The sequence below is a fragment of the Anabas testudineus genome, chromosome 14 (assembly GCF_900324465.2).
Source record: "Anabas testudineus chromosome 14, fAnaTes1.2, whole genome shotgun sequence".
Classification (NCBI taxonomy): Eukaryota; Metazoa; Chordata; class Actinopteri; order Anabantiformes; family Anabantidae; genus Anabas; species Anabas testudineus.
The window spans coordinates 17,860,099-17,887,485 of NC_046623.1; the positions used below are offsets into that span (position 1 = coordinate 17,860,099).

General features: G+C 41.1%; 2 protein-coding genes across 3 annotated transcripts; both read right to left on the bottom strand.

The window, feature by feature from the left end:
* Positions 1 to 7,140: 7,140 nt before the first annotated feature.
* On the bottom strand, positions 7,141 to 12,528 carry c14h5orf15 (chromosome 14 C5orf15 homolog). Of its 2 annotated transcripts, none has more exons than XM_026372729.1 (3): positions 12,376 to 12,528; positions 9,380 to 10,149; positions 7,141 to 8,826 (listed from the first exon to the last, which is right to left on the bottom strand). In XM_026372729.1, exons 1-3 carry the CDS (start codon positions 12,494 to 12,496, stop codon positions 8,692 to 8,694), a joined length of 1,026 nt encoding a protein of 341 aa, XP_026228514.1. In that variant the 5' UTR covers positions 12,497 to 12,528; the 3' UTR covers positions 7,141 to 8,691. The 2 variants fall into 2 exon arrangements, with proteins under 2 accessions (XP_026228514.1, XP_026228515.1); XM_026372730.1 differs by having other exon boundaries at positions 9,380 to 10,146; positions 12,376 to 12,526.
* Positions 12,529 to 13,469: 941 nt separating this feature from the next.
* On the bottom strand, positions 13,470 to 20,550 carry vdac1 (voltage-dependent anion channel 1). Its single transcript, XM_026372698.1, has 9 exons — positions 20,464 to 20,550; positions 18,723 to 18,792; positions 17,479 to 17,528; positions 17,056 to 17,208; positions 16,847 to 16,899; positions 16,238 to 16,465; positions 15,401 to 15,551; positions 14,756 to 14,813; positions 13,470 to 14,554 (listed from the first exon to the last, which is right to left on the bottom strand). Exons 2-9 carry the CDS (start codon positions 18,787 to 18,789, stop codon positions 14,463 to 14,465), a joined length of 852 nt encoding a protein of 283 aa, XP_026228483.1. The 5' UTR covers positions 18,790 to 18,792; positions 20,464 to 20,550; the 3' UTR covers positions 13,470 to 14,462.
* Between the last annotated feature and the right edge of the window lie 6,837 nt (positions 20,551 to 27,387).

Below are 27,387 nucleotides of genomic sequence, written 5' to 3' on the forward strand. Positions count from 1 at the left end.
ACTTTGAGCTGTTTGTTTCAGTGGTGCTAAAGGCAAGGCCGCAAAATCCATTACATTCATGTCCTCCAGTAAAGAAACACTATTACTTGTGGTGGTTCAATGACTTAGCGCCACCAGCAGGTCACCCACTCAAAGACGTGCTACTTGACTTGGTTGTTTGTCTATCACTGTGCAGAATGAAGGATGTGCAGTGGTTGGAGCAGAAGGTTATTTTCCTATTCATCTGCTGAAGATGAAAAGTTTCTCTGTGATTTTAAAAGTACATTTAAAGCACTACAGCTACAGTGAAAGGCAGTCGTAGTTCAATATGCAGCTCTGTAAACTGTGCAGAAATCTTTAAAGAACTTTTATTAACACTACCATCCACTGCAACACTGTGTGCAACTGCATCATGTTTTAAATACATTTCTATTACTGTACGTATAAAATGACCTCCCAAGTGACTTTTTATCATGCTCACAAAACTAAAAGAGACTTTTCCAAATCTTTATCTGTGAGTAACACAGCCAAACAGCGGCCTGAGAGCTCTGGGTTTTGTTTCCAGTTTTTGGCTATTTCACACTTGCAGAGTGAACATCAGTAGCTGTCTTTCTTCCTTTCTTTCCCCTTCTCTCTGCCCGACTTCACCTTCCTTTTTGCTCTTCTCCTGCTCCAGCAAAGCTTTATCCTCTGTACCTTCTGTTCTATTGTGCAGCGACGGTGCCCTCATCAAAGTGAAGCAAAAGGGCGAGGAGAGGGTTCAGCATGCAGTACAAAGAACACTGCAACATGGTGGTGTGTGTGTGTGTGTGTGTGTGTGTGTGTGTGTGTGTGTGTGTGTGTGTGTGTGTGACACCCACCAAAACAGCTGATTGAAACGCTCTTTGTTTTTCTTCATGGCGTCAGCCTCATTTACAGCCATAATGAGCTTTTTGTACACAGAGCGGTTCTGAACAAAGTTACAAACTGACTCATATGGAAGAAAAACACACAACACAAAGAATTATTAACAGAAAAATGAAAAATAAAAGCATTCAATACAAGAACAAGTAGGAAACTGTGTGATGTTCATCTTTGCTTATGGTGACTGATGTAATAATGAGGCATAAATATAAAAAGACTTCAGAGTATGTCATAAAATAAGTGATGCACTTGATGAAAGGATCAGGACGAGCGATGTTCTTGAGTTATGACTTGAGACTTTTCACTCACGATGACAGATGCTGATTTGAAGGTGAGGTGAGCTGTTCATAGACTCTGTCCCTAAGTCAGGTTGAGGTAGTTTAAGGTGTTGATGGAGTTACAAGCTTCTGTGGCTGAGGTGGGAAAGTCGGCACATACAACATGTAGTCCAGGTTCTTCAACAGTCAAAGTTTATGTGATGAAAAGACCAGAAAGGTTTTATATTAAACCTCGACTAGCTTGACAGGAGGCATGGAGTGAGTTCTGGGTCCATGTCTGGTGAGACTGAAACTGAGCCTTGTAGCTGTCAGATTAAACACTATGACTGCTGAAGAACTGGCCAACAGTTGTTTGCAAAAGTTGTTGTTTCACCTGTAATTGCACCTTCCGGATACAGGTCTATTCATACTGGCTACTTGCTGAAGTGTCCTTGGACAAGACACTGAAACCCTGTGGTAGCGCCGACATGTACAGTCTGTCAGCTGTCCAACAACAATTTCCCCATGATTTTATAAATGGAGAAACTGGAGCTAAGAAGATATGTAATGTTTATGTAGTTTATGTATGTGCACTGACTGGTTTAAGGTGTGTGTGTGATTGAGTTTATGAAGATGTTTCACATACGTTTCCTGTTTAATTTGTCTTAATACATCATCTAGTGAAGAGCGTATACACCATACTGTGAGTATGAAGAGCATCTCCAACCTTTGTAAACACACCATCTGTTGTCTCACCACACAGATTCATATGATAACGAGATGAAAATTAACATTGTGGATTTTAACTTTAAAGAACGAAAAAGGAAAGTTTGACTATGTTCACACGTCCTCCAGTTTCCTCCAGGTCACTGGAGGGTTTTGTTACTGGAACAGAAGTGGAAATGTTTTCCAAGACTTGGGAGCAGACAGAGGTAACTGGTGAAGGTTAACTATGTGGTGATTTAAAACTGCTGCTAGGAGTGATGCTAAGCACCAGTTAACAAATCAAACCAGTGCTGGTCATGCACAGGTAGGACAGCACCTAGTTCAAAGCGAAACCTTAAGCTCATGATTTTTGTTTCTGTGTTGTGTCTACACAGACCTTAAGCTTGGACCAGGAGATAAGAGGCTACGATTACACTGCTAAACCTCTAGTTGGCCTCAGGGTTTCTGTGGCGCTGTGACAGCTTCTTCACCACTGAGGTACAAACAACGGCGACTGAAACTCAGGTGAAACTGAAACGACATTCACTGAAATTACTGCAGTGCAGTTGTTGTGGTCAGCTGTGGGCAGATTTCACACAGAAGCATAAATCGAGCTCGAGGGTGAAGGTTAGGTTCAGACTGTGGTAAGAGGAAACGTAAGGGTATCTAAAGGAAACAGATTTAAAGGTCTGTGTTGATGAAAGTCCAACCAGTTGAAATTTCACTTAGCAGCAGTTTCATATATCACTTTTATTTATTTATGTATTTATTATCAGATTTTAACAAGTGTTTGTTTTAAATTTTTCTTTCAGGAGACTGCATTAAAACAATCTACATTATAAAATGAACAAAACTGTGGTAATTATCTAAGAACAACATTAAATCTCCCACAGAACAATCTTAAAAGACCCTCAGCGTGGACTTGGTCTAAGATGACTGCTTTTGTCTGTCAGAAAACTGGGATCAGTGTAATAAAAGCCCCGAGGCAGAAATTCTCTCACAGTCAGAGGATATAACGGGATGTGAATGTATCCTCCATAGCCAAGAAGTACTGTGGAGACCAAGCCAAATACAGGGGGGCCAATTAATGAAAAGAAGACATTCCTAAAAATACACACACATCAAGTTACACTCAGCAAACAGGCTGCTTATCAGAGGCTGAGAGAGAAGATCAAAGTAGCAACAGCAAAGCGATGAGACTGGAACAGAGCTGAGAGGTACGACATGATGTGGAGGAGACAGAAGGAAAAAGAACAAGAGAAGGATGGATTTTAAAAAAAGGGAGGAATGAAACGCTCAGATGCAAACCTTCAGAGAGGAAAGCAGACACGACCAACAGTTTAAAAAGCGAGAGTTTCTGGATCTTGGTTTGAGGGAAGAATAACTCCCTCGAGTGGAGAGAAGATACAGATAAAAAAGACAAATGACAGGGGCTGATAAAATGTTGAGAGTGCAGAGGCAGGAAGAGAGGGGAAAGGCAGCGTGAGTTAGAAAAGGACTTAAAACAGCCGACATAATGAAGGATCTAATATGGAGAGAAAAAAAGACGTCAGCGGGTTTGATTCTGTAGCTGGAGGGGACAGGTGCACTTCAGATGTCTCAGATACATACATATATATATAAATATATATTCTTTCAACTCAAAACTTATTTTATTATGCAAGTTCAGCCTCATAAGCCCAGTCTCTCTTAAGCTACTAGCCTGCCAGCAATCCAAGAGCACAGTGTGTGAAAATCAGGGCTGGATCTAACGCTGTTTGGCCCAGGGGCTAAATGAACTCAACAGGCACCCAGGATTACGTGTACCACCTGATCCATTTAGTTACTACACTACACAGGTGCAGTTGGCAGGTATTTGAATTTATAACTTTCTCAAAAGTTTCAAGTCTATTATATTTTCTCATTTTATTCTCCCGATGTCGTTTATAGATAATATATATGTAGCTTAACAGAGGTCACGGTTGACTAGTATTTTCATGATTATTATCACTATTAACGTTTTTCTGGACGATGAGTTCATGAAAAAACAGACAAAACACTCGTTGCCACTTGAGGTCACTAAAATGCATCATTCCCATGTGCATTAAACACAACACTGTCAAATCCATTACATTACACCAAACACACGACACCTGGTTTGTGTAGTACCTTTCCTCCTCCTTCGTTTTGTCTCCTCTGGTCATTTCTCTGCCTCCCTGACATGTCTTGTCTCTCTCAAACCATAAAGATGATGGCCTCTATGTTTTGTTCTGTGCAGAGACCAAAAGCAAGAGGCACCACTCTTAATGCCAGCCAAGCAGAAGATAGAGAACAAGGGCGGTTAAGCTTTGTCAACACAGACACACAAAACTGTGAGAGATAAAACAGAGTGGAGCGAACCTGAAGCTGGACTGTGGATATGCTGTGCCATTCCTGAGAGACTCTGAGCTATGAAATACACAGATAGCAAATTAAATATAAAGAAAGCTGTGAACAGAACAGGTACTCTGGAGATTCACAAAAGTGTAGAAGAAGAAAGCTGCTCAGATTTCCATTCAGAGGAACTGAGAACATCAGCTCAACATCAGTCCATCAGAGAAGTCGTTCATGTCCAACGTCCAACTCAACGATGTTAGTCTCCCCTCTGACCTTTCCAGGTGAAGGGTTATCCAGACCTCGAGTTCTGATCAGTTCTGGCCTTAACCCAACTGTTTTATCTGTTACACCTCCACGTCTCCTGCAGCTCAATATATCAATGTCTTTTTGTGAAAAATGGATACCTGCAGGACCGGGGTTATAAAAAGCGGGTCAACCTAATCCAGCCGATGCTGAGAAAACAGAAATTATTACACAGCATCGGTCAATAGCCTTCAGAATTGTCCTTGATGGATAGTTTCACACAAGCGATCCAATGGGTCAAAGACACATTCCAGCTGTGCAAATTGTTCCCACAAAGCTGTGAAATGCTGGCGGTTTAGGTCGCTTTGATTACTTTGACAGTTTCTTCCTTATCATGAGAGGAAGTTAGTGAACTGTCTTTGTAGTAGAAAGAAAAACGTTCAGACAGTAAACCGCCGCTGTTTAAGCCTTTATTGGAGGAGCCGTGTGTGGATTAATGAGCAGGTCTATCAGGCACAAACCCAGGACATCGAGTGAGCCCCGGGTCTGTGCTACTGTATGAAAGGAGAACGCAGAGCAGCTTAAAAGATGCACAATCACCACAAAGATCCGTGAGGACATAAATACCCGTTTTCCACTAAGCCACCACAGCAGCTTAAGGGCTGGTTTAGAGTCAGCGCCTAATTTTGAACCAGTTCTCTGTGTTTGGACAAACAAAGAACCAGTTCTCAGACAGGAAACCTGGTTCCTACAGAGGCAGCTTGATGTACAGTATGTCGCACTGACATGTCGCTATGGGGGCTCCCTGGAACAGGTTTTTACAAGGTTCGAAAGTTGAACCAACTCTAAACCAGCACTCACCATCGTTGGAATAAAAATCATTTTTTAAAAGTTAATTAAATCAAAAGCTGGGGTTTTCCTGTACTCGTTAATCTGAGATGATTTACAACACGCGGCATCATTTGCTTTTTAACTGAACCCTCAACAACCAAAGAAACATTAACTGATGTGGGATCTTTTCTTCTCTTGGTTTATGTTGGTAAAACACAGTGACTAAATCTCATAAATCGATATAATGATGTGTTATCATGTGGACAGGATCAGTAAAAGCTTTATTTTTGTTTTTATCACTGATTATAATGTGAGATCTGACCTATTAGTCAATAATGTTTCTGTGACCTCCACTGGAAGATGTTCTCTGCAGACATATCTCATGTATGTTTGGAAACCCCTCTCAAACGTTACTGGATAAGCATTGTCAAGATTTTCACCCTTCACTGATCAAAAGTAGTTGTGTGATTTTCAAGCTGGTAGATTTCATTTGCTGCAGTTTCTCAGATAGATTCGCCTCGAATAACTTTGTACAAATACCCACAAAGCCTGGTTATCTTATCTGCTGATGACAGTCAGCAGCAGCCATCACGTCCTCCTCCTGCGTTTTTTATGTTGTTATTTTTGACATTTCACCACTAAAATCGAATCAATTCATCCTTGAGTCTAATTTGTTCTAATAGGAATCAAATCATTCACGTGTTTATTAATGTTGTTTTTTAATATTTCACTTCAAGATGTGTTTACTTTTAGCTCTACACTGTGAAAGGATATAGCCATTACTTTACAGGCGATAAACCAGGGAACATGTCAGTGTAGGTCAACTACATTAGGACCAATTCTGCTGCAAACACACGGTGGCAGCCGTTCCACAAAGCTAGACAGCTAAACATATGCACGTCCAACTCAGTCTGCCTTTGTTTCTGTCCGCTTCCATCTGGTCTGTCACTCTCTGCTGTTGACTAACTTTAAAAACACACGTCACCGCTCACTATTTTAGACTTTTAGCACTTCATTTCTTCTCATTTCTCTTCTCTTTGGTGTGTCGGAGAGTTTCTGCCACATCCAGCCACACGTTATTAGAAAGATATTCCAAGTTTTGCCGTTTATTTTGCTGATACACTGAGGGGGAAAGCCGTGGAAACCGTGGAAGAAATTACATTTCTATTTGTGCTGGCAACAAATATTTGATTTGGAGACAGCTGCACACATGCTGCCTCGTCTCTTACGCAGTACGTGGTGCCATTCTGTAGTCGTTCGATTTGTTAAAGGACATTAGAAAAAACAGGCTTGACTCAGCCATTTATTTCTGTGCACATGTTGCCTCCTGGTGGCTGTGTCCAAATGCTGGAGTCTCACGTGCACTACAGCAATCAGAAGAAAAACTATTTTCATTTAATGAGGCTTTCACTTCATAATTTTGTATTAAAGCTTAAGAACTAATTCTACTTCAAATATAAAGAAATGAGGCTGTAGAGAAAGTTCACTTTTACTTTTGCTAAGTATAAATTTGTCTCTTCTAAAATATAATCCCCCTTTGAACCTCTCTATAAATATATAATAAGTTTTAAGCACATTTCTCAGTTAATAATGAAAGGATACAACCTTTGAGCCTATTACCATCATGAGAGATCAAAGTGAATGTCTAGTGAGCAAAGTGTCCGGTCGAGTTAGTGATGCCAACACAGTTAAGCTGGGCATTTATCACATGAAGAGCTGCATCACAGAAGGCTCTGTGATATAAATGCTTTCTAAATCCAACTCAAAAGATACTGCCAGAAAGAGAGGATGTTAGATTTATCACTATCGCACTGCACAAACATGAAAGAATCAATCGCAGAAATGAAAGACACAGAGAGGACTCTGTACACAATTTGTGCTTTATTGACAAAAAAAAAAAAAAGATTGTACAATTTCTACTATTGATTGCAGCAGCGGTGTTGATCGATAACCTCCACCTACGATTCTCCACCTTCATACTGTAGCTACTCTGAATAAACTCCAAGTGCAAATCACATCATCTACACTGTTCAACTTGTGTATGGACAGCTGAAAACAACTGGCTGAAGGCGACAACAGACTGATAACAAATATGTGGAAGTTGCAGCATTGCAACTGAAGGCAGGAGACGGCAACAGGCAGAAAGAAACGTGGCTGTGAAGAAGAAGAAAGAGTCATAAGTGACAAAACCACAGGGTGACTTCTTCTTTCCTGTGGAGTTTTTTTATTGCTCATGTGAACGTCAGGCCACACAGAGCAGGCAAAATATCTGGTGAACAGAAACAGAAACTCACATAAGAGGTAACTAAAAATGAAAAGTTCTGTGATCATATGGGAACGCAGCCCAGATGAAGACCAGAAATGATTGACAGACTTCACCGAAGTCATAAAACAAAGAGGGCCAGCCCCAGGGTTTCTGCATACCAAAATGTGGGCAGCAGAATTCGAGGTACTGTACTAGTTGATTAGAAACTGAGGAACAAAAAGCTTCTCTCATACACTGAACATTTTGCAATATTTGTCTTCATTTAAATGGCTTAAGCACATGAATATACACTTCACCTGAAGAGTAGCCAGCTTCTTTTACTTAATGCTTAATGTGCAGCTTAAGTTCCTAACGTGTAATTGAGATCTCACATCCTTTATATGATGTAAAATCTAAATGAAAAGGCCGCAGTAGAAGTAATTACATGTGAAAAATAACTAGATTTTCATATTTCAGTTCAGTGATTTCTTCCTTCACCTTTAAATAATGTCCTGTTACTTTCAACACTAGAGATTTAAAAAGATTTTATAGTGTACGCAACTGTCACCATGAGAGTGAAGAGTTTTTGGAATGACAGCATTTACATTTATGCACTTTTTCTAGATTGTAGCTTTGTTTGCAGACTTTCACCTGTACCACACAACAAGTGCAAAGTAAAGCAAATGCTTTGGGTGTCAATTTATGTCTTGGCTAACTGCTAACAGATCTATTATTAATCTTGGGATAAACAATCCACAATTATTGTTAAGCATTATATTATAACCTAAACATTACACTGATGTATAATTCTTCCAACTCTGAAACCAAGCATTAAAATTATTAAGACAGAAAAACAGAAATTACTGTACCATAAGGCTGAAAAACTCCCAAAATAAACAATTATAAAGATCTTAAATCAACTAAAATATTAAATCCCTATAGTTATTTAGAAAAAAGATCAAATACCATTAAAACAATATAACAAATAAGACAAAGTAAGGTCCTGAACAAACAATTCTATCCCGAACACCCTGTGCTCTCCAAACGGCCTGTAAAGCAAGAGAAAGCATCAATCAAGCTCTGCGACAAAGCACAGCATTTCGACAATGCAGGGGGCCAGGAGAGAAGGCCAACTCTGTGCAGGTCTGGACATATTGTTCCCCTGAACACTGATCAAAAAATGTAGTCTCGGGTCATCTTGAGAGAAGGCATGGCCTCGTTGACGTTTTGGTCCAGGCGGTGATACTCCACATTGTTGCGGGAACACAGACCGTCCTTCCAGCGACGACTCTGAGCCAGAAGGAAGATCTGAAAAGAGATTAATGAAGACAGAAATCGAATTACTCCAGAAAAGCAAAAATATGAAAAACTACATGATTGAGTCCTTTAATGCGCAAGAGGAACAACCGATGCCTGTAAAGAGAAAACAAGATAATGTGACATTACACAAAATGCAGTGTTTTAGATATCCTTGTTTTTAGGCTGTAAAGCAGTTTTATTTGTGGTTGAGAAAGTCAGGAAATGGTAAAGGTTAATGTCACAGTTTCATTAACAAGTCTACAGTTTCACACTTTTCTATATCTGCAATTTAATTACATCTAAAGAATAATAATGTAGTTGTCTGATAACTGAGGTTTTGGAAAAGTAGAAAGAGAAGATAGGATCATCTACACACACTGAAGTGATAAGGTTCCATCTAAAGTAACCTGATCACCTGACATACCACTAGTTGATGAGTTCATAGACAACAACCCGACAACTCATGGACACTCATGGCTAAATAACAGAAATGTTTAATGCGGCTGGTTCAATTTTTATCTAAGAATCAACTGATTCTATCCCAGCTCTTCTCAACACTCACCTTCCTCTTGTTGTGGTAGGTGATGTAGACGATGGCCACCAGGAATGCCAGAATGACCAGATGAAAGAAGAAGTGGGAGTCCTCGTCTTCTGTGTTGTAGCTGTCTGTTTCCTTATAGTCGGTCAGCTCCATCCTGTCATGTGCACCACCTTCATACTGTTTGTTTGACTGTGTGACCTCACCAACCACTTGGCTGTCTGTGCTGTCATACAACCCATTGATGAGCTCGTCATCCTCACCGTCTTCCTCACCGTCTTCCTGGTCAGTAACCTGCTCAATCTGATTCACCAGTTCTGGGTCAGTGGTCGGCAGCAGTTCTGGATTATTGTTCTCTGCTGTAATCGGGTTCTGTTTCACATGTTCCGAGTCAGCGTCAGGTGCATCTGGGGCTTCTGCTACAGGTTTGGATGTTGCAGTTATGACGGTGTTGGAAACTTCTGGAGCAGACGCTGGAATGCCTTCAGCAGCAACGGGGTTCCCTGCTGAGTCTCCTTTATCCACAGTTGAATCCTTGACGCCAGGTGCATTATCAGAGCTATCAAACACTTCAGGGTCGCTCGTGTCCGTTTTTGCGTCAGTCGTTTTTGCTTCGGTCGGTTTATTGTCTTTAGGGGCTTCTGCTGGTGCTGGTGCTGGTGCTGTTGTGGAGTTGCCCGGGACAGTAGGTGCTACAGCTTTCTCAGGCTCAGTTGCAGTTGGTGGGTCGTTGGCCACAGTCGCATTAAGATTGAGATTTTGAGGTGCAAGTTGCCCGTTATTTCCTGGGTCTGCTATCATCGGGTACAAGGAGAATAAGAGAGCAACACATAATATTAGATTACAGAAATATGGCTGATGTAACAGAAACAATTAATATCGAATTGAATATTTGTGTAGTAAACAAAAAATCTGCAAAAAATCTACATTTTCACAGTCAGAAAATGTGTCCAACGTGACGTTCTGACTTTACAGTTTAGGAACAACAGAAATTCACGTTTTATTTACTGCAGATGAGTTTTCAGATGCCAAACGATGACGGTCATCTGGTCAGTTATTGTTGATAATATGAGCCGGTCCTAATCAGAGACTGCCATGTAGACATTCCCTAAGGAAAGGGTATTAACCCTCCAGCTCCCAGAGCAAAGCTGCTTAGTTAGAACGTGTCCTGCTCCCATGACATCTGTTGACAATGATTGTTATGAAAGTTGTTGTGAACAACTTTCTCTTTAAGACACATGGTGGCGTTATTGTATATTATACAATTACAAAGCTCCACACATTGTTTCCTAATTCACTGCACTAAACAAGTTGAGCTAACCCAACAATTTCAACAAGGTGTGTCTTTAACGAGAACTGAACTCAGCTCACGACAGCCTTTTTCAATCGATGACACCATTTAACCAACAAGTGTCAACATTATTTGGTCCTGTGAGACTGGGAGGGGTTTCTAGGTTGCTTAGGAGGGGACACGGAGAGAACACCGGAAACTTAGAGCATGCAGTAAAACATCCCCGAGAGAAGAAAGAGACTATTCATTCACATGGGCCCTGGCCAGCAAAAATAATCACTGAACAGGAGATCTTTGTGGCAGAAAATGGCCTAAGCTGTTCTACGTGAAATGGCACATAGAATATTCAGCCTGATTCACACTTAGTAGCTGGTTCTCACATTGCAAAGGGGTTAAAATCTATTAATATTTATGACAGGTTATCCCTATCATATCAACAAGCACTAGGTCATCTTCCTCCACTCTAAACTTCCACTAGTTTATAATGGCTCACTTCAGTTTTATTGCTATCAAACCCTTTTGGTACGACAATGTTCAACATTCAGGTAGAGCTTCCCTTAATGCTAATACATTTAGATTGAAAAGTGGTCATAACATATTTGGATTGGAGTGTTTCAATTACCTACAGTCAAAAGTACCTATCTACAGCGAGACTGATGACATGACAGTCATTTTATAAAGAAGAAATAGACCACTCTTTAGAGCAAACAGGGGACGCGAGCAAAGAAATCACCGCTGCTGACCTTATTACAACAGATTAAAGCAAATAAACAACAGCCCCGTCCAGTCATAGTTCATTCTTGATAAACGAAATGCTTTTCGAGCTGCAGAGGTGACAGAAGTCATTCTAAAGTTCAGTGCAAGTAAAGGTCCGGGCTCAGTGATATATGGCTTGAACATCTGGAGCAAATCACTGTCTGTCCTCCTCAGGTTGTAAGTCCCTGAGAGAAAACTACTTAACGTGAAAAGTGGTGAAAAGTCACTGCATCAGCAAATATGTCCCCTGAATCAAATCAACTTAAGAGAACAGAAGTCAGAACCATGTGAAAACACAGCATCAGGCTAAGACAACCTAACATTCAGAGTAGGTGTAAAGACCTAATTCAACAAAAAGACAGGACACTGGGGTACAGATGAACACTACACGGTCCATGTGTGTCTGTGTCTGTGTCTGTGGTCTGTGTCTGTGGTTCTGTGTCTGTGGTTCTGTGTCCAGTGCTTTTTGACTACAGACACTTGTTTAGACTGAACTTACACTGTGGAAACTTCAGATGAACCTCTTGTGTTTCTGTAGCTAACTCTTTTTACAGTTTGGTAACGTTAAAAAGTATAAGAAGCTCTTACCTAAATGAAGATGCAGATTTATGGACTTCTCTAGAAATGTTAAAGAAGAAACATCTCCACATTTTACATTAACTAAATGTACAAATAACGCTAGCTAACTCTGAACAGGGAACTCGACGTTAACGTTAGAATAATGTAAAAATAAGACAAGTCATCGCGTATTTTAAGAAGCTTATTACTTTTTGAAGCGTATTTAAACCTATTTTCAGACTTTTACAGGATTATTCTTGGTGCTGTCACCGTCCTCCTCACATGACACGGTGGTTGCTAGCATGACGTACTCACAACTAGCTACTTGCTAGCTAAGTAGCAGTTCGGCTAAGTGGTTAACTTAAATCAGCTATCATCTCAGATACTTCGTACAAGTATAACAAGTATAACATACCTCCTGTCGGGGGATTTAACGACGCTGACAGGCAGCCGCTGGCGAACAGCTGCAGGAAAATAATCACGGAAAGACAATAAATATTTCTCCTGCTCCGCTCCATCTTCCTGTACGTCGCCATGTTGATGCGTGAGTAACGAGGGGCGTGGCTTAGCCTGTCCACAGGTTGAGAGTTAGAGTGAGTTAGAGGAGGGGGGGGGCACCAGGGAGGGGGCACCAGGGAGGGGGCTGCAGGTTTAGAGGAGGGGGCACCAGGTATAGAGGAGGGGGCACCAGGTTTAGAGGAGGGGGCACCAGGTTAGAGGAGGGGGCACCAGGGACGGGGCTGCAGGTTTAGAGGAGGGGGCACCAGGGAGGGGGCACCAGGGAGAGGGCACCAGGGAGGGGGCACCAGGGAGGGGGCTGCAGGTTTAGAGGAGGGGGCACCAGGGAGGGGGCACCAGGTATAGAGGAGGGGGCACAGGGACGGGGCTGCAGGTTTAGAGGAGGGGGGAGTTTGAGTCATGGCTACCTTCTTGTTAGGTTGAAACATTTCACTTCTCGTCTAAGTGACTTCATTTGAGTCAAATCCAGGTTGGTTTCACGTCTCGGTTCACCTGAGAATAGGCTCATTAAGTAGACAACACAAAGGGTGGGAGTAGTTAGGAGTCGTTAGGGTCTATAAAACACAACTCTGATAACCCCTCCTGCACAAAGGGTTGCTAGGTGTGGCCTATCATTGTGTTTTGTAGAAGTCCTGTTTACCTTGTATGTAGTCCCTAACATTTGCTTTATTGTTGCTGCTAACAGATTGTGTTTAAACTACATTATTTTCTTATGCATATGTACATTTTGACTTGGGCATGTGCTTATTACTAAATACATATGACTACCATTTGAACACTTGAAAACAGATGACATTGATCCCCTGAGGGATTAGTTGCCAGTAATACTTGTACATTCACTTATAATTATAAACATTTACAGAACATCTAAGCTCAACTTAGCTCCAGCTGTTTTAAAAATATCTTTTCTCTTTGGAAAATGGAAAACTTACTACTACTACTGGATGCAGGTTATTGTGTCCTAAAAAGACAGCAGAACAAACACCATCAGAAACATATTCATGACTTTATTTATTTTAGGGAATGACAATACTGTCAAATACACTAAGCATGAGTCCCATCACCAGCTGTGGAAGACTAATATTTCCCGTCCGTCTTTTTCTTTTTATCCTCCCTCTCAGAAGTGCTCTTCAACTGTATGCACAATGGATTTCCATTTGTTTGCATGATCAGGAGGAATTGACATTTGTCTTTATAAGACTTGACATGTGGATTAAACTATGTAAGACCATCAAAAAAAAAAAAAGTTATTTTTGCTATATGTAACAAAAGACATGATTCACACCAAATGCACAGACACAAAAGACAAGTGAGACAAAAACACAGAATGTACACTTTGGGGTGTCGTGTCTCTTAGAGCTAAGGGCAGCTGCTGACATCGGGGACATCTAACCCTTCCCACTGTATGTTCAGACCAACACTAGATCGGTCCAGTGCAGAAGTGTTTAAAATAAAACTCATTATTCACCATTACACCTAAAGGAGTGTATACTGGCACTGGGTAACAGCACCATCTGGTGGTGTAACTACTGTATGTTAGAGGTGTCGAGCCCTTTCTGCACTTTGGGCTCGATCTAGTTTGGATTTTCCCTTTTTCTGCATTGGAAACCCAGAGAGACAAACAACTGAAAGCATTGTTTATGAACGTAGTGAAGTGTGAGACCAACAGTAATGTACCCAGGGCTACTTTCCCTTTGCAAGCTACACAATTCATGTTAAAACAATATATTAAATTGTTGTAGTTTTGTTCTTAACTGGGCTTTTTCTTCTCAAAATATCATGTTCCCTTAAAGTGGTCCTTTAAAAGTGGTACATCAGTGAAAGAACAGTTTAACATTTATCTGTCTTGCTTCCAGCTGTAGCATGTCTAGGGGACACGGGGGCTTTGTGAGGGCTAGCTAATCAATAAAGGATTTGGATTTAACTTTTTGGTGGGGAATGCATGTGTGCTGGGGGGACTGAAAGGGCTTCTGCCTCATCCACCTACGCCTGGAACTCGAGGCCGAGACCGAGCTTGTGGCCACCAGCGTTGATGTTCTTGCCGTCGATAAGAGCAGAGAGTGTCAGCTTGATTCCTGCAGAAACAGATATCAGCCAATAAAACTGTGTGTAAACATCCTGTTTTATCAACTTAATTCTCCAATTCCCCAAACATCACACTGAATGATCCCACCTCTACATTAAAGATCCATAATTTAAATCATATTTGCTTCTGTCTTTAAAACCAATGTCAGTGTTCTGGTACATTTTCAGGTGCATATACAGGCTGCACTCACCTGGCTTCAGGGTCTGAGTGTAGCCCAGGCCGACGAGGCTGGAGTTGTTCACCTTGGCCTGTGTAGAACCGCCGGATGAGACATCATGAAGACAATAACACACATTACTAATAATCCAAATCAATTTGTCATCAGGCAAATATCAACAAAAACTAAAACTGTGATTCATATTGAACTCTGAAACCGATACTGTGGTTCAAAAGTGCCACCACTAACATAGTTTCACTTCAGAATGTCATGTCGGTCATGTGATTAACATGTCAGCTATAGAAATACATGTAATTACAGTAACAGAGAACCATTAACACTAATTGGCTCTGCTGCTAGTGGGATTTAAGGACTAATGTGATAGACAGGACTAAATTAGCCAGGAGCAGACTTGATGAAGCCTCTGTCAGCCTCAACTAAATGTGATGTGTTTACAGTATCCATCCTTCCAAGTTGGTCAGCAACAGTAGGACAGGACGTGCAGCAAGACAGTGAGCTAATGGAGAATGTCGTGGTACACCACCATTATGGTTTCATAGCTACCGTCTGGTTTCACTCTGCACTGCATCACACTAAACTGCCAGTTTATAAAGCCGATTTTAGAATCTAACCATGCGTTATCATCTTCACATCAGACTGTACTACCACTATACTCACAGAGAAGGATGCATCAGGATCAATCTGATACTTGGCAGCGATGCCAAAACGGGTGTTGCTGTTTCCGGCAGTCCACGCCAGGTTGACGGCTGTCTCCAGCTGGTCATTCACCTTCTGGTAGATGGAACCACCAAACTCAGTGCCATCATTTCTGAGGTAAAATAGCAGATTGGACAACACGTTAATGTTTCTGTAACATGAATAATGTCTCGTGTTACTGATATTTTCACCTCAACTGGACAAATTATAGTTATAGAACACACAACACAGTTTAGTGTATCTTTATATATATATATATATATATATATGTATATATAAAAATAAAGATACACTAAACTTGATCTGACCTCACAAAACTAACTGTAGACTGAAACAGACCAGACAGGCCAAAGACACAGCAGGAAACCAGACTAAACCTGTGGCCTGTCTCTCCCTCTCTCTGTCTCTGTCTGGCCTTACCGCGCTCTGCTTTTCACTCAGGCTGTTTACTGCTGCCAAACCATTCACTTCATCTCACTTGCAATGTAGTAAATCCCATCACCTGGGTGCAAAAATAACTGTCAGGCACCTGGGTGTCCGGCAGACAGCCAAACAGGCAACAAGTCAGTCAGTCAGACAAGGACGAGAAAACAGAGTTTGGAAGATTCAGTCTGGTCGAGGTAAATCACCGGGACTCAGTTAACGTTAGTACCACAGTAATCTAACATAAGAATGTAAACTTTAATGACTATTTAGTTTAGTATTGTACCTTTTATCATATTGATTCTATGTGTAATGTAAGAAGATGAGAAGTCATGTTGGTGCTGTGTGTGCCTCTGCTGCTCCCTGTAATCTTACACATTCGTATGGAGTTGGAACTCATCAGTCTTGTATCCAACCGCAAAGTTACTCTGGGTGATCCTGTTCCTGCCAGCCTCAAAGGTCACCTGGTAGCCGGCCAGCCAGCCCTCGTACCCCACCACAGCTGCACCGTGAACAGCTGTTCCATTAATGTCGTAGTGAACGTCACAACCAAGGTTAATGTGGTCGCACTTGTAGCCCGTCTTGATCTTCCCACTCTTCTTGCTGGCAACGTGTTAGGAGGAGAGGACAGATTGTTAATGTCGGAAGCCAAGGTTTCCTGGAGCTAGAAACACCACACTGCTGTGACACAGGGCTGCAGATTGTAACTATTTAGTCAGTATGACAGAGTGTATAATAATAGTGCTCTTCACTATATGCCCTTTACGTATTTACCCAAACAGCACCACCACAAACACTGCTGCAGTAAACTGTTTTCACATCAACGGCTGTAAAGTCATGGTTTTATGTATTACTAGCACCTATTCCCTGTAGCTTTAACATTACATAGACTGATGAAGACTAACAAATAACACGCAGCTCAACTCTTATACCCACTGAAATTAACTCCATTCATCCATCAGGCTCTCTTTAAACTGGCCTTACCCAGTGTTGGGTGAGAACGAGGAATCGAACGTCAACTTCAGCCCCTTAGCCAACTGAAAAGGTTAAGAAAGATGTTACAACAAGGCAAATGGCAGTGCATCCACTAACTGAGTGAAAATGAAACGATTCAGAATAGAAATCCGGATAATTCAGATATTACTTGGTCAACAAATACAGATTTACACTCAGCCCTACAGCCAATCACCAACCTGGTCTTCAAGGGTGATCTCGGTCCCCAGGGTGTTGTCAGTGTTCCACTTTTCTGTGAAGGTCAACCCGTGCTCTGCCCACTTGTACTTGGTCTCGAGGGAACCAGCAACTTTACTGGTCTCAGTGTTTGCAGAGCCTGTGCTGGTGAACTCCTGCAGATGATACGGTGGATGTCAGGGTCAAATCATCTTACTGTTAATGTCTTGTACTATACACATTTTTATCAAGCAAAATAAGATGTTTACACTATAGAAGTAAAGTCAGACTTGTATTCATTTGGTTTTCAAATCCATTTTAATCAGTGCGTCCTGGCAAAGTTCAGGAGATCAGAAAACCTGCCTGTTCATTACCAAGACCCTGTTAAGCTACGACAGAGAGTGGCAGTGGCTCCAATAATCTGATAATGACTGACAGCAACTTACCAGTCCATTCTCAGACTTTGTCTTCAAGTCCAGCTTGATGAGCCCGAAGCCTGAAAAGAACAATTATTTAATAAAAGATCAAGATGAAGTTGAGTTAAGTTATTTAACGCTAACTGACGGAGTAAGTAGCTTCTCATTTCTTAAACAACCATGTCTGAAGACACATCCTGTGAGCAGGACACATCATTTTCACACATGGATTGGACTCCAGAGAAGACTTTGAGTAGCATCTGACTCTCCATCATCAAAACAAGATCTTGGAGAACTGGACGAGAATAAATGTGAGATCGCAGAAACTTATTGAATCGATGCAACAGTGAATGTGCTGTAATCAAAGCTAAAGGTAACGAAATATTAGAGCGTGTTCCTTTTTTTTTGGACTGGCAGTGTATTTTAATGTCCATACCTAGTCCTGCAGAATGTAAAACCTTCTACTATTACACATTTAAAGAATCCCATAGATAGTTTGCAACTCAATTAAATTAAAGTTGTTAATTAGTGAAATATCCATTCATCAGATACCCAAGTACATTCCAACTTAATTAGACACCACTGACTGAACATGTGCATTTGATGTAGATTCTGAAAAAACATAAGCACTGTCCGTTATTATGACCAAACAGATCCTGGTTCGAGTTTGTGCAAACGTACTTAGCCAACAAGCTAATTCAGTTCCTTTCTACTGAACCAAAGCTGCAGTTACAGCTTTGATCATGTGCATACGTGCCCTAACAAGGTGCTACACCAAGAACCTGGTAGACACTGCCAATACTATATATTATATAAGCAGTTTTAATGATGTTAAGAAACTAATCTTTGTGGTTCATCCACATGTTAAGGCAAAAGTCTGACGAGGGAGTGTCTTCATTCAGAATTTTAACTCTACAGGGAAAACAAACGCTCATCAAACACGAATGAAAAACTTTCTGGTGTCAATTAAACAGTAAAGTTGATTTTGTTGTTCGTGTCGGCTCAGCTTCTATGAGTAGATGAATACTTTAGAGATCGTTTGTTTCAGCTGTGTCTTGAGATTTTTCTATATTTCTGTATAAGTACTTGGTTCTGTTTGTGGAGCTTTGAGATGCATAAAAACCTGAAACATTCTGATGCAGGTTTTATTAATCCAGCGCGTTGGTAGTGTACAACCTGACTGATTACAAGTACTTTATTGCAATTCAAACAAATTTTCTCTACTGCAGAAAAAGTTGAAATCCGTGTGTAGTGACTGACTGCTAGGTGCTTACCATATCCTTTGGTAAAAACATCCCTGGCAGACTTTCCAAGATCAACGTAGGTGGGAGGTACAGCCATTATCTACAAAACAAGAAGAGGATAATAAACGCTGAGATTGATGTAAAGACAGTCACTTGCCGTGTCCTGCCTCTGTGTCACAGCTTAAGGTCAGCCTGATCCCACAGTGGAGGAGCTAGCAGAGCAGCAGGCTGACAGATCAGATGTGATGTGTTTGTGCAGACAGCAGTGCAACTGGAGGTCGCGAATGGATAGGAAAGGTACAAATCTGCTGAAGTTATTGGCTTACGTGAGCTATACACAGGAACAAGGTGACTCTCACACTTGTGCACAGACGAGCGTGTGTTCAGTTTCACTTTCACTAATTCAATTTTAAAAACATTAAGTTTAAAAGTTTTGACATTAGTCATTCGAGTCAGTGAGCGCCGCAGACAGAAGCACGAAGCAGCCGACCCTTTGCTAACACTTTGGATAGTTTGGGCTCATGTATGTGTCACATCCTTGTCTGGATTTACCTCAACTGCCTGTTGTGCAAGACATGTCTACTTCATTATTAGCATAGAAGTAGGCTCCATTATTCAATAGCACAAGTTATCTGGCCTATTGATAACATACATGTGCACACTGATAATAGATAGAGCAGGAATTTAAGAAGTCTAACAGGTGAATAGAAACCTCCCTCACACTAACTTAAATGAACCAGACTAGTCTACAGTACTTCGATATCAGTTTCTGTACACACAACCTTTCAATCAAGCTTATAAGCAGCCTCACTTTTTTACTCTGATTACAACATGTGGACTGCATTGTATCTCCATGAACTTTCTTTTTCTTCTTTCTCTGACTTTTGGGATCAACATTAACACTGTAATATCACTCCTAGCACGGCCTCAGGTCCACGTCCAGCTCTGCTCTCCCTCAATCCAACCCGGTCATCATGGATGTATCATTAAACACACAGTGGGCTGATGTCACATCTGCAATGACTGTTACCACACGTACAGACACTGCTCAACCCCTGAGCCATCCATCCTGCCCTGAGTAGTGTTGACACATGGCTGTCAGCAGAGACCACACACAGACAGACACAGATCTAGGACCCTGCTGTGTCTTAAATACACCAACTGACTTTGAAAGGAAGACACTGACACACATCATGATGAGACACTGACTTAGCATCCAGGTTTGGGGTACTTGCCCTTCAGCACCACCTTGGCTGTAGTTTAACTCATGGAAATCCATCAATGACATCGAGCTAGAATTGATTTAAAAAGCCTAATGTGAGCCTCCTTTCAGTGAGAACAGCAGCGGTCAGCTGGTCAGACAGTGAAGGCAGCATCTCCCTGCTGCCCTCTCCTGCTAACGTGTTAGCATTAAGCTAGCTTTCAAAAAGGACAACGTGCACGTTGTTAACCTTGTACCAAGCAGACAGGCGGGGAGCCCGTAACTCTTCCAGAGGCTAACACCGGGAGCGGAGTAGGCCTCTTTATTACCTGCTACCTGAACCACTGCTGGCTACCGACGAATGACCGCACCGCAGGACATTAGCCACCGAGCTAGCAGCGGGCCTAGCATCCCTGCTGCATCCCGCTCCGGTTAAAGATCGACCGGTGACACGGACAGCTCCGGGCTCCGGGCTCCGGAGCTCAGAGTCCGCCGGCTGATGCAGCCACAGAGCCGCGAGGTTAAACACGGTGAGCTGTGCTGAGTTCCAGGAAAAGACACATAACGTACCTCAGTGAGTCCCGGTCCGGAGGAGAAGGAGCCTGAACGCACAAAGGGGGGAGAGGAGCGAGGAGGGTGGGGGCGGCGTCACGCACGGTGCGGGGGGCGGCGTCACGCACGGTGCAGGGGGCGGAGTCACGCACGGTGCGGGGGGCGGAGTCACGCACGGTGCAGGGCACGCACGGTGCGGGGGGCGGAGTCACGCACGGTGCAGGGCACGTAGGGGGAGGAGCGACGTCACGTACTGTGCGGGGGGCGGCAGTCACGCACGGTGCAGGGGGCGGAGTCACTCCCGGTGCAGGGGGCGGAGTCACGCACGGTGCAGGGGGCGGAGTCACGCACGGTGCAGGGCACGTAGGGGGAGGAGCGACGTCACGTACGGTGCAGAGCACGTACGGTGCAGGGGGCGGAGTCACGCACGGTGCAGGGCACGTAGAGGGGGAGGAGCGTCCTCACGTACGGTGCAGGGCACGTAAGCAGCAGCGGCAGCTCGTCATTACCAAAGATACAGCAGCCAGTTAGAGAGCAAGATGGTTCACACCCTGTTCCAGCACGAGTCGCCCCGGCTGTTCCCTCAGACTTTACTACTTTATGAACTATTTTTGATCGAGTTCTTGTTCCAGACTACATTTTAACATCACTATCTTCAACATCGCTACATTTATGAAGAAAGCTGTAATTTGTTATTTTGTGAAATGCTAACTGGTGCATAAAATATAAAATAAGATTTCCAACACATTTATACATATTTATTATTATTTTTATTAACACAATAATAGGAAATACAGCAAAATAATACTGCTATAGTAGCACTTTATAATAGAAAAAGAAAAAAAATTATATGAAAAACAATTTTAGTTGATTAAGAAAAGTCTGATGTGTTAGTAGCAGAGATGGTCATTAAGTCATTACTCAGGTACTGTACTATCAGCTTTGATACTTTTACTTTTAGACCACTACAATTCACATGGAAATGTTGTACCTTTACTCCACTGCATTTATTTTAGAGCTTTAGTTACTGCTCTGCAGGCTATGATGTATTTTTAAGTAATAATCACCTGTCAGAGAATACACAGAGGTTAAAATCATCTCTGTTTTTACTGTATGTCTGAATAGTAACAGGGATCTTATTTATTAACTACTATACCTTTTCCTTTTCACCTTTGTGAGACAAATGTGAACTAAACATTTTTTTAATTTCTGTACAGCATAAAATAAATGTTTTTAAAATACAAATTTAAATGAAAGTATAGCCTACCTTTGTAAATAAAGTACATTTCACAGTATTTTAGAGCATGTACCGAGTACTTCAACTTAAATAAAGTATGTGAAGTGGTTGTTTTTTCAGGTAAATACTTTTCCAAATGAATTGAAGTAATGACTTTGTGTACTAGTATCTTACTTCTCTGTCTATTTAAAAGCTATAAACTATGAACAGCTAGTTAATAGTGAATGATAAAAACAGGCTAATTTTTTATAATAGCTTATATGTTTTATGTAAGAACAATAAAACCTACACGCGAAAACGGAAACGACACACAGGGACTCCTCTCGCTCTGCAGCACTCTCTCCGGTGTGGCGTGTCTGTTACCTTGACGCAGGCGCAGTTCACACTGGCAGCACGCTGCTAAATATAAGAAGTAAAATAATAAAATAATAAATGAATAAATGAATGAATCACATAAAACAGCTGACTCCAGATCAGCTCTGTGCACCTTCATCCCATCATGCATTTCACCTTTTCTGCTGTGACATCACGTGTTCAGAGATGAGACATGTTGACCTTTACTGTGTTGTGATAAAATAATTCAGTTTGTGACTAACACAGAATATTTCCCACTATTTATTATATTTTATTAATATTACCAGGTATAATACTGTAACTACCAGCTGAACTACAGTTAACTACAGTTCTGAGGTCATTTACTCAGATTTCTTCTAATTTACATTTAAGAACCAAAAGTTTTACTCAGTTACTGTAAAATATGACCTTTAATTTGTCAGTGGTCAAATGTAATAAAGTACAGTTACTCCAGTACTGTGCTGAGGACAGTTTATTACTTTTCATACTTCTACTTTATTCCATTAAAGTATTTTACAGCACTTTATCCTTTTATATTAGATTATATTATCACCAATACTACAGAATGTACTTGTTTTTTTTTTTAATTATACTTTTATTTCATTCAAATTCATTCAAACACACTGAGACTGTTCTTCTTATAAAACACTCTAAATTATTAGAATCTGATATTTGGATCTATTTGGAGAAAACCCAGCATTGTGCGTCAAAGTTTTCAGAAATCTTACAAATCAATTCTTTTAGTCAGAAAAATAATTTTCTACTTTTACTTTACAGTGAAGTACAGACATCTGAATACTTTCTCCAACATGATTAACTTTAACCTTTCAGAATAAAGGCTTAAATAGAAACGTGTGGGGACCTACTGATATTACTACAGAGTAAAGTACACAGCAGTAATATCGAACGCAGTTTTTAGTTTCACATTAAATGTATTAAACACTGTAAGAAGCCTGAATACTCACATACTTTACTAAAGGTACATGTGGAATGCAGTGTGTTTACTTGTAATAGATTATTAAAAGTACGTTTAATAAACTTAATAATCACGTCCCTTCTATTTGTGTATAATGTTCTGTATAATATGAAGGTTTCAGTTGCATTGAGATGAATATTGCTCCTGATGTTGTTCTATTTTAATTGAATCATCATCAATGTAAACAGAAACTTGATGCAGGGAGATGAAAATTACACTAAAGCAAAATGTCTTTTAGTTTTATTACAGTTTTTTAAGTGAAGTATCTCAGGAGGAAGTCGTTTTAAAGGCAGATGAGCAGTTTTCTGACTTTTATCTTTCGGCTCCTGGCTGTGGATGCAGAGCTCGGCTGTCAACATGTTTCTGCAGGTTGGTTTAATTTCGCGTGCAGGGTTTCGCAGAAACACAGCAGTGTGGTTGAGTTTAGGGAACGTTGCCAAAACCTTAAGGTGCTTCCTTTGCAGAAGGTACAACTGGCGGCAAGAATCGCACAATGAGTAATGTCACACAGAACCTCTTTCAGCCATAGATCATTTCATTTTTCATGGTTTTCTTTGCTGTTTTTCTGTTGTGTGATCGTTTCTGAAATGTTTTGCCACATTACATGTTTCATTAGCAGCACACGTCCATGTCCCTTTTTTAAATATCAGGATATTTCTTTTGATCATGTACCAGAATAAAAATGACTGAAAATGAAAATTCAAACCACAGATAAATAAAAGTTCCCCTGCTTCATGAAAGAGAAGTGACTGAAATCCCCAGATATGAAAACGAGTTAAGGACAGAACACATGAGGAAATTAGAATAAGCCACCGACCACACACACCGAGGCTGGTTTATCTCTGATTGAAGGAAAAAGAAATCATCACAGCATCTCCTCTGTTTTCCGAAGTGAAGAATCAAACTTCTTGTTGTATTAAAACCCAAATCAGAGCTGATTGATTGTTAGTTTCAGCCAGTAGGTGTCAGTGTTGACATCAGTGTGAAGAATTCTGGGTATTTCCGAGAGATGAATGTGCTGCGGTGTAGCTGCAGACAACCTCCGTCTGTTTCAGAAATTCACTCGGTTATCCACAGTGCGACATGTCTCAGCAGCATTTTCAATGCTTTTCTTCAGCTTTTCATTTCTTCTCATGGATTCAGTGGTTAAGAGTCATTTGCAAACATTTCACTTGTATGTATTTATAACATTTGTAGCATTTAAGAACAGATTTTTACTCCTTTTTTTGTTTATTTCTGATTTATAGACATAAAACATGTTTTAATTTTAATTCTTTTTACTAAAACTCTAATTTAAAAACAGTTTACCCACTCACTGATGTCATCACTCCCTAAAATATAATGTTTTAAATGTTTTCCACTTGTATTAAACAGCCAATATTTCAACAGTTACTTCTCCTATTTATTTATTTATTTACTCATTTATTTAGTTGAGAGTCGCCTCAACTCGAACCCTCAAGAACACTTTGTCAAAGAGCCTGCATGTCGTTAATTCTTTATGGGAAAGGATTAACATGCAAATCATTTAGTTTATAAGATTAACTTGGAGAGAAAAGTCAAAGCCAAACACATTTTTCCATTTGCCAGGAGGACTTCACATTGAACACGTACGTTTTAAAACCTGCTGAATATTAAATACAGAGAAGTTCGTTTCTCCTGCTACAACTAACTCTTGATTTATGTAACTGAGTGACTTCACTACAAACTTTAGAGATTTTTCTGTAAGAGCTGCAGTTTTCTTAACGTTTTAATAAATTAAATGTTTTGAAGTTGCCGTGAAAACAGCTTCGATGGGAAACAGGGTTTAATAACAACTATTAGAGTCACAATTGCAAACAGCACAGCTCATAAATAAAAGAAGTTACCTAATGATGGATGAGAAGAGATACCTCATCTTTTACTCGTTCCCCACCATCCACAGCTTGTTGCCATTAAACAAACATATTTAACTGATTTCCTGACGTGTATTTAGAGGTTTCCAGCTCTGTTTTATGTCCTTGCATCACTGAATCTCAAGTAACATTTAATCAACAACTAGTAACATGTTTGTCGCCTGTCGGTCGCCTTCAGAGGCAGCCAAAATTCATTTCTAGATTATCCTCGAGTCATATCTGGATGCTCTGCTTTCATCCCCGAAGCTTCAAAGCCAACGATACGCTCACTTCAAACAGCCGTCACCGAGTGCCAATCAAATCCTGCTCCAGAAGACAACAAACACTACAGAAAATGTTAATCAAGCCGGGCCGAGCATCACCAAAGTAAATACAATAAAGTGTAAACAGATGCTGTAATTTGCAACATATGACATAGAACATGTAAATAAGACAGTGTGTCACTTTTCGTTTTTGTATTCAGTAGTTCACACAGAGTCCAAACTCCTCCGTCTCTTCAGTTTCCCTGCATCCCTGCATCCATGTCTCCCAAACCCTCTGGTACGCGTCTGCTGCTTTTTCCAGCTGCAGAGTGAAAGTCCACGACCGGCTCTGCTTAATACAACGGTATAAATCACCTCGCTCGAGTTCCAGACCAGTAACCTTTTTACCTTCTCCTCTGTAGAAACACACATCCAGCAGCTGAGGAGGGTTTGTTGGAAGTTTAATGGCTCAAAGTTTCCACTTCTGCAAATTTGAAGGGATTTGTGCAGTGAAAGAGACGACAGGTCAGGATGAAAACTACTGATTCAAAGCTTTTTGGTTTTCACGTCACTAAATGTTTGTGTTGGTCCGGACTCATAAACACTGCAACTAAATCTCCAACAACACAATGGTTGTGTGACCGGCTGCAGAAAGAGACGTTGAATAACGGAAAACTGCAGCCAGAGAGATTCAGGATTCAGCAGAACACATGCACATTTGTGCTTTATTGGAACAGTTAGCATGCTTACTGGGTTGTTGCATTTTATTTATCATATAAATGAGACAGTCAGTTACTGAACTGAACTGATAACAATGCTCAGATTCCTCTTTGCCAACCGTGGCTTGTTCTGGGCCTGGCCCAGTGATGTCATGTCTGGGAACAGGAACACCACAGATCTGTTTGTGTCCATGTTGTTAAGCTGGTATCCTTGTGGCATCATCGTCCTGAGAAAATCTCCAAGTGAATTAAGACGATGCAAAGCTTCAGGTCTGTTTTAAAAACCCATCAGACGTCATCGTCGTTCTATAAATAACACGAGTTAATGGGGAAAAAAGGTGGTTGTTCAAATCTAAAAACTCACTTCAAAGTGGAAAACAATGTGGAAACAGTTTGTGCTGTGGTTTTTAATGAACCCAACTGAGGAACTCGTGTATTTGTTTGCTGTTTTTGTTATGATCAGCATCACTGTTAAAGTGACATGATAGGAAAAGTGAGAGATGCGTCCTTCCTGTATGAACTTTGGTAAATAGATTGGAGGCAAGAGAAAATGTCAAGGCTGAACTGTGGTCAGAGCTACAGTGGAGCAGTGACTCATTCTCACTTTGCATGTGTGTGTGTGTGTGTGTGTGTGTGTGTGTGTGTGTGTGTGTGTATAAGAGATGTGTTTGTGGCGTGTTGTACGTAGCAGATGCAGTGATCTTTATCTCTCATTCATGGCGTCCAAGGAAATGTAGCGTAAGCTGGTTAACAGTCATTTTCTCAGTATCTGCCTGGCAGAGATGTGCTGATAATCACTGCTGCGTTGCCTGCGCAGCCACCTGCCGTCTTGTTCAGAGGAAGCTGAGGTGATGCTGCAGCATTGCCCAATACTGTTGCTGTTGCCCACATGCTGCTCAGTTCATTGATTGACTTTTTAGTGTTGCACAGTTGCTCTGTAGGAGCGTGTGCTACACAGCAGGAATGTAACGTAGTGTAACCCCAGTGAAACATCACGTGTAGTGAACTTTACACTGCTCTCAAACAGAAACTACTTGAAACTTCGTTTTCTTTCATTTAAGGATTTGTACACTCAACTAATCGAGTTTCAAACTAAATGTGGACCCAACATGTGGATTAACATGTGGAAATCTTTTAAAGCTGGTGCCTTCAGCAGCACACACCAGTAGAAACAGAGCTCTAGTGAAAGCTGTGTTGTTGTTTAAGGCGTCTTAGATTAAAGCGTTCACCAGCAGACATACAATACTCAGCATCAGTCCAACTACAGCCTATATTTTGGGCCACGCTGATCATGAAAAGCTTATATTCTGATTCACATCTGCCGCTGATAATCACAATATGAAACCACACCGCTTGGCAGAGAGAAGAGAGCCGTGGCCCTGCCAGCACTTTTACCACAAGCTATCAAACTGCCACGCCGAGCCTGCTGCTAAACACGGCACCCAACATCAATGTGTGAACTGAATACAAGATCCCATAATCAACAAATTCTCCATATTCTCCCCCTCAGGTGCCTTCGCCA

Coding starts and splice junctions, on each gene's coding strand:
- c14h5orf15 (XM_026372729.1), bottom strand. CDS start 12,496: ATGGCGACGTACAGGAAGATGGAGCGGAGCAGGAGAAATATTTATTGT. Junction 10,150..12,375: donor GTTAAATCCCCCGACAGGAG/GTATGTTATACT, acceptor ACCCGATGATAG/CAGACCCAGGAAATAACGGG. Junction 8,827..9,379: donor CCTACCACAACAAGAGGAAG/GTGAGTGTTGAG, acceptor ATCTCTTTTCAG/ATCTTCCTTCTGGCTCAGAG.
- vdac1 (XM_026372698.1), bottom strand. CDS start 18,789: ATGGCTGTACCTCCCACCTACGTTGATCTTGGAAAGTCTGCCAGGGAT. Junction 16,900..17,055: donor AGATCACCCTTGAAGACCAG/GTTGGTGATTGG, acceptor TAACCTTTTCAG/TTGGCTAAGGGGCTGAAGTT. Junction 15,552..16,237: donor TTCCAACTCCATACGAATGT/GTAAGATTACAG, acceptor ATTTTACCTCAG/AAATGATGGCACTGAGTTTG.